Source organism: Crocuta crocuta, unplaced genomic scaffold (assembly GCF_008692635.1).
Source record: "Crocuta crocuta isolate KB4526 unplaced genomic scaffold, BGI_CrCroc_1.0 scaffold467, whole genome shotgun sequence".
Taxonomy (NCBI): Eukaryota; Metazoa; Chordata; class Mammalia; order Carnivora; family Hyaenidae; genus Crocuta; species Crocuta crocuta.
The window spans coordinates 1,105,453-1,112,172 of record NW_027530632.1 but is presented as its reverse complement, the minus strand read 5'-3'; the positions used below and the strand labels follow the sequence as shown (position 1 = coordinate 1,112,172).

The 6,720-nt window shown below is 37.0% G+C and overlaps 1 protein-coding gene across 1 annotated transcript in view; it reads left to right on the top strand.

Moving 5' to 3' along the window:
• Window positions 1-6,720, top strand: part of KDM6A (lysine demethylase 6A) — a 134,659-nt gene that overhangs the window by 39,865 nt on the left and 88,074 nt on the right. Inside the window, 1 exon segment of the mRNA XM_077768522.1 lies at window positions 1,622-1,742. Within this exon segment, the coding sequence (XP_077624648.1) occupies window positions 1,704-1,742 (39 nt within the window). The 5' untranslated portion in view covers window positions 1,622-1,703.

The following is a 6,720-nucleotide window of genomic DNA, read 5'->3' as shown; positions in this document are numbered from 1 at the left end:
CTGCCTTCCCCTTTCCCAATTGTATCATGTTTTACTTGGCCTCCTTTACAGCTGCAGGGTTTTTTCCCCTAACCTTTTGATATGCTCTCTCCCGTCCTCCCTAAATTGCCTATTTTATTAGAAGGTGGTAGCACCAGCCATGACCAGGAGAATACTAGAGGCTGAACTGGCCCTCCTCTTATTAGAAAGGTCTGAGAAAAGCACAAAGAGAACCTCTTAACACGCAGAGAAGTATCTTAAAGTCTGAGGAATAGAAAGCTGCCTTTGAATGAGAATGGTAATTTACACCAGTTCTTTTCTGTCAGGTCTCTAACTCCCTTCTTCTATCTGTATACATCAGATAACACCCACCCACCCATTTAGAAAGCCATCTAACAGGTAGATATCACCCTCCTCTTTAGGAAGAAGGTATTTTATCAGGTAAAGAAGTATCTGATGCCAGACCTTTTGTCCCCCACCCCTCATGATAAACATTACCTTTTAGAACCCTTAATTTTACAATAAACATGGACATAGCCACACACAGTTGTTTTTTGGGGGAATAGATCATCAGTGAATCACAATAAAATTAATTAAAAGCCATAGGAAGTATTGTGCTCTTTTGAGTTATGGTATTTTGATATAAAAGATTGACTTTTCTTTTGGAATCATCTATGATTCTAAATAGCCACCTTTCTAGGATAAGTAGAGGCAGAGAATAGTTGATAAGCTTTGTACAGAATATATTAGCTGGTACTTGCGCTAAGTCTTAAGTAATGTAGAGAGATTTAAAATGATGATCAACATATGTTACAGCTGGTATTATCATCTTCAAAATTCAAAGTACACATTTTTCCTTATGATTTTAATTTGTTTTTTAGTAGGTGCTACATTTACATGATCACATTAAGGCATATAAAAATGGATCCAGTGAAGAGTGTTCTTTATGCTTGTATTTGCTCTACTGGGTATCAGGGCCTTTTATTAAAGACAAATTGTGAATCTGGGGCAAAAATAGACTGATAGACCAATGGAAAGTGATATATGGTAGAAAGCCCAGAAACAGAGCCACACGAATCTGGACATTTGATTTGGGACAAAGTGGCCCTGAAGAGCTGTGGTAAGGATGGCCTTTTCTACAAATGAAGCCAGGGCTTTGGCTAGCTGTGTGGGAGATATGTATAAAACACCAGGTGCATATGGATTTTAAATCAAAATCAAGAGGACAGAGTTTTAAATGAAGACTTCACTCTTACAGAATAGACTAGAAACAGGATTAACCTTTCCCTTCTTAAACATAAAACTGTCCTATCTGCCCCACCCCTCTTCCCCCTAGGAAATTCCAGAAACTGTGAAATCAGTTATTTACACTGAGAATTTTATTAAGCCGTAAAATATTATTTGCATAATTGAGAATACATTCATCGGATCTTCCTTTTCCCTTTTATATTAGATGGTATACATTCAATTATATAAAAGACCCAGGTGCCACTTTCTACTCTTACTTGTTAAACAATACATTCATGTAAAACACATTTTCTTTAAAACCGTATTGCATAAAGCAGAAGTTTTACTGTGCTACCAAGCAAAAATTCATGCAAGTTTCAAAAAGTTAAGATATCTTATGTCTATATTCTTTCAGGGCAATTAAAGCATTTCAGGAGGTGCTTTATGTTGATCCCAGCTTTTGTCGAGCCAAGGAAATTCATTTACGACTTGGGCTTATGTTCAAAGTGAATACAGACTATGAGTCTAGTTTAAAGGTAGGTTATTGGATTTTTTTCCAAGATAAAATGTTTCATTTTGTGCACTTTTTGGGGGTAGGGTGGCGTGGGATGGGGAGTGGGTTGTTGTTAAGTATTAGAGCATTGAGAAATGTTGGAATTTATATTGGCATTGGCACTTCAAAAGAAAATTTGAAAATTTAGGTGAAAGAATTGTTTTACCAGCTATGAACTGGGAGATACACAAGGCTGGGTTTCAGGGTACAAAGTAGTTATGATCCTAATACATAGGTAACTGATTATACCATTAAACGTGGTTTTTTCTTTAAAATTTTGATAGAAGTCTGTCATCAGGAAAGGGTGGAGGTTTCAGTCTGTTTGGACATCTACATCAGCCCACTCACTGTACATGACTGATCATCTCATAGAGGTCAGAAGGAGCTACTTATCTGTGATCCCATCCCGACTCTTTATTTGCATGGGTCTCACTAGAAATCTGTTGACCTCTACCAACAAGGCACATCTCATATCTAAATTAGTAAAAAAACGTATTCTCTGCAAGTCATTTGAATTGCCGGTTTGTGAATATAAACCTCTGTAGGAAAAGATTATACATTGTTGGTTAAATATTTTATGTATTAATCAAAATTTGATATTTCTCCAATTTTTATTGAGTTTCCTGTGCTGTATATGCTATCACCCTAGGTCTTACTGGGCCTTTCATGAAAATAGTGCTTTCCTGTGCAGTGAAAGCATTGCTCTTTGAAGGATTAGAAGTTCTAGGAATAAAGTTTAAGTTCTTGTGAATTTATGACTGTAATGGTTGCCATGTTCTAAATACCTCCATTGCAGATTATTTTGATCCTCAGAGGAGGTGAGAGGGAGATAAAGAATGATAAAGAGACTTTATAGTAGGTTGTAATTTGAATTCACTATTGAGGTAGTACTTGAAGGTATTTTAAAAACTGCATCTAATTGTTTTAGACTTTTAAAGTAGACAGTTATGCAAATACTGTTTCTATCTTTCATGAGTTTTCTAAAGAACAATGTTGATGATATGAAAGAATGATAAGCAGCCAAAAACACTAAAACAAGTAGATTGTGAAGTATTTTGATTATTACACTATTGTCAAAGGTAAGTGCAGTGAGGTGAATGATGCCAGGGTCTAATGAGGTAGTGTGGAGAATAAAGGAAGCATGAAAATGACCAGTTTTCCTCAAACGTAGAGCAGCACTTCTCAAAGAGTTGCCCCTTGAACAACATGGGGGTTATGGGCGCCAACCCCCACCTCCCCGCCCCAGTTGAAAACCTGCATTTAATAATTCCTCAACGATAGATCTACTAATAGCCTATTGTTGATTGGAAGCTTCACCGTTAACCTAAAAGATAACCTCAAGAGTTGCTTAACATGTGTTTTGTATGTTATACGTATCGTACACAGTATTCTTACAATAAAGAAAGCTAGATAGAGGAAAAAATGTTATTAAGAAAATCATAAGGAAGAAAAAAATACATTTATACTACTGTACTGTGTCAGAAACAATCCATATATACGTGGACCCATGCAACTCAAACCTGTGTTGTTCAAGAGTCGATTGTGTACTATGGGTTCTGAGTGGATTTAAAATGGAAAATAAGTTCAGATATGCTATCATGTATATTTTAACCTCCTCTTGGACATCCACCGTATATATTAGCTAACAGAGTCTCTTAAAATGTCTTATAATACAAAAAAACTTACTCGGTCGTTTTATAATATTGTCACAATATGACTATTATGTGTGGCAGAAGTGTTTTTGATAGCGTTTTGGTAAATGTTGCTATAATGTTTACTGTGTCATAGAATTTGTCTATCTCTGAACATCAGTCCAGTGGCGTTGTACATAACTCTGTGGTTGCAGAACTGTGTCTCCATGAAGGTGGCACTATTTAAAATCCTCTTTAATCAAGGGAAACAACAAGTGTTACTGCTTACTCAGGTTCAACAGAGACCTTTCCATGTACAACTTCTGTTTGTTCAGGCATAGTTCAAGGCTAACAAACCTTCAAGCCATAGCAGTATTAGCAAAATTGTTTTACCTAAGTACAGTTTTCTTGTTAAAATACTTGATACCATTCTGATGTTTATTTCATTTGTGTGAACATAGGAAAAAAAGAGTTTCAGGAACCCTTGCTATTTCTCTTCTCCATAATGAGAAGGTTGCCTTTGAGGTTTATCTCATTTTGACTTTGGCATTTATTCAGGCTTCTCTCTCCCGTATTCCTGTCTGTTTTCAGGAGAATTTAGGAATTTAGGAATCATCATTTTTAGTCGAGGAGGAGGTATTAGTATAGTATTCTAAGTGCTTAACATTTAGTGCAAATGAAGGTAGAAATCTGAAGGTCTCTCTCCCCTTAGGTGGCTAGCTAGCATTTTAGTTTCATATGGGTAGATGTGGCACGTCTGATGACTTTTTTCACTATGTGAAGCGGTTTCTTGGAAGCACGCTTTATTGGTATAGATGCTTTGGGCTGCAAGCTCAGGAACTCTCAAATGAAGCTGGTTAAAATAACAATTAAAAAAAAAAGTAGCTTGTATAATGTGAAGTACAACCTTCAGGATTGGTTAATTCAGCTGATCCAAGGTTTCATCAAGGATTCATTTTTTTCCTTCTGTTTTGGCTTATTCTGAAGGATGTTTGCCAGGTCTAATCAAAGTGAAATGTAGAAAGCCCTAAAAACTCCACCAAAAAACTATTAGAGGTAATAAATGAGTTCAGTAAAGTTGCAGGATGTAATCAAAGTGAGATGATTCATCTTTTATGTCTCCTCTAGAAAGATATTATAGAATAGTGGAATAGGTGCTTAGTACAGTGCTGGCATATAATACGTGCTTAGCAAATATCTGATCATCATGTCATAAAGAAGAAAGATCATGACTTCTTGTTGATCTCTTCAAAAAGACTTCATTTTGCAAAATGTCATTGGCCAGAAATGGGCCACATGGCCGTTCTCAGTTGATTTTTTTTTTTTTCTTTTTTTAAACCAAAGATGTGGTTGCTCTTAGACCAGTTATGTCCAGATTTTGAGCCAGGCTCAGTTCCCTAAATACACTGTTCCTGGAATGAGGGGTGGGTAAAGCAAGTGGTATGGGGCAATGTGGACACTCTGTCCATTACAGATCAGGTCTCCTGCACCTCATTTTCTTTCTCCCTTACGCCTGAAGAGGCAGTATATACAGGTTGTCGATAATAAAATGCAGTTTATTTCCATAGTAGATTTCTTATTTTCACCTACACATGAAGTGGATTCCAGGGCCTCCTATTTGATTTGTATCTCTGGTAGTAGCTTTTTTACCAAAATGTATCTCTGAAACAGATTCATTCTGGTGTGATACTATAGAAACAGCTCGCAGAGCTAGCACATTTGGTTTTAAAATGTGACCCTGCCATATGACTAATTGTGTGACCTTGGGCAAGATGCCTTACTCTTAAGTTCTGGTCCTCTCTCTACGTCTGTAGTACTAGAGTAACTGTCCCCATTCTACAAGATTATTGTAAAAATTTATATGCATATCAAAGTATCTGACATGTTTTTTTCAGCCTTCTCTTTTTAGTTCTCAGTTTGTCTACTATCTATCCAAAACTCCTCAGTTTGGGGCCAGTTTAGATACTGTTTGTGAAATCCATGTTCCCATCCTAGAATTTAATACTAGTATTTTTGTTACTCTGCCCATCCTCAGAAATGTGAAGTTAATGCCCAGCTTACTTTCCAGTCATATGGTGTTACTTTTCAGTTTGCCAGTAGAGATGTCATGGGTTTAGTGAGTGGTGGAGGTATCGGTTCTTAATTTATTAACTAGCTTANCTTCCTTGGTTCAGATGATATCCCCCGCAGGTGGATTTGGTTGCCTTTTTATACCATATAATTAATTCAGGATTTTATTTCATTACTTTTTAATGGTGTTAATGATAATTGCTTATATTCGTTATAGATTTCAGGCAGTGCACAATCATTATTTCAATAAAAGTACACTAATTTTGACAAATAGTTTTATATAATGCCTCCAATTTTCACATCCTGGCAGACTGTTAATTATTTCCTTCATGTGAAGGAAGGAAATGCAAAATAAGATGTAATGACACCCATATTCTTCAGTCAGTTAATGCCAGTGCATCTATTTCATTTAATGAAGATTATGTAGAAATTCTTAATATTTACATATTTAAGTTTCCCTAAATATGTCAACATTGGAACTTTTTTGGATTTGAAAGGTAAAGACTGGCTTTTTTAATGAGAACCTGTGGGTAATTGGCTAGATACCAGTATGAGTTCCCTTATAATTTGGTATTTAAGGATGGTGAGTGCTAATTTGAAAGGGTTACTGTGAAAGAGGAAGAAGAGAATTACGGAGACCATTCAGAGGAAATGGCTTGAACCCAAACGAGACGAGACGTGGATGCTTGGCATTTTACCAAGTGCTTAGTGTTTCTTGAATAGGTAAATGAAGTGCAAGAGGCTGTGAAATGAAACATGCCTCTCATAGGATGGGCTGGAAAACTGGAGGATGTGGGGAGAGGTTGGCTTTATTTATCCCCTTTTTAAAAAAAAATGTCTTTAATGTTTTATTTATTTCTGAGAGAGAGAGAGATAGCGTGAGCAGGGGAGGGGCAGAGAGAGAGAGAGGGAGACACAGAATCTGAAGCAGACTCCAGGCTCTGAGCTAGCCGGCAACAGAGAACCCGACCCGGGGCTCAAACCCACAAACCGTGAGATCATGACCTGAGCCGAAGTCGGATGCTTAACCGACCTAGCCACCCAGGCACCCCTATTTTATCACCTTTTAACACTTTTTTTCCCTCTACGAACTGACAGTGTGTTTGTTTTCCCTAAATGTTCCCATTCGCCAGTTTATTCGGCTTGTCTCCCTTCTACTGTCATATGTGACATGAAACCACTGGGTGAAGTAGCATTTCCACTTTCTTTTTACCTTACTCTTCTCCAGGAACTACTTCATTTCCAGGTGTTGGATTTGAT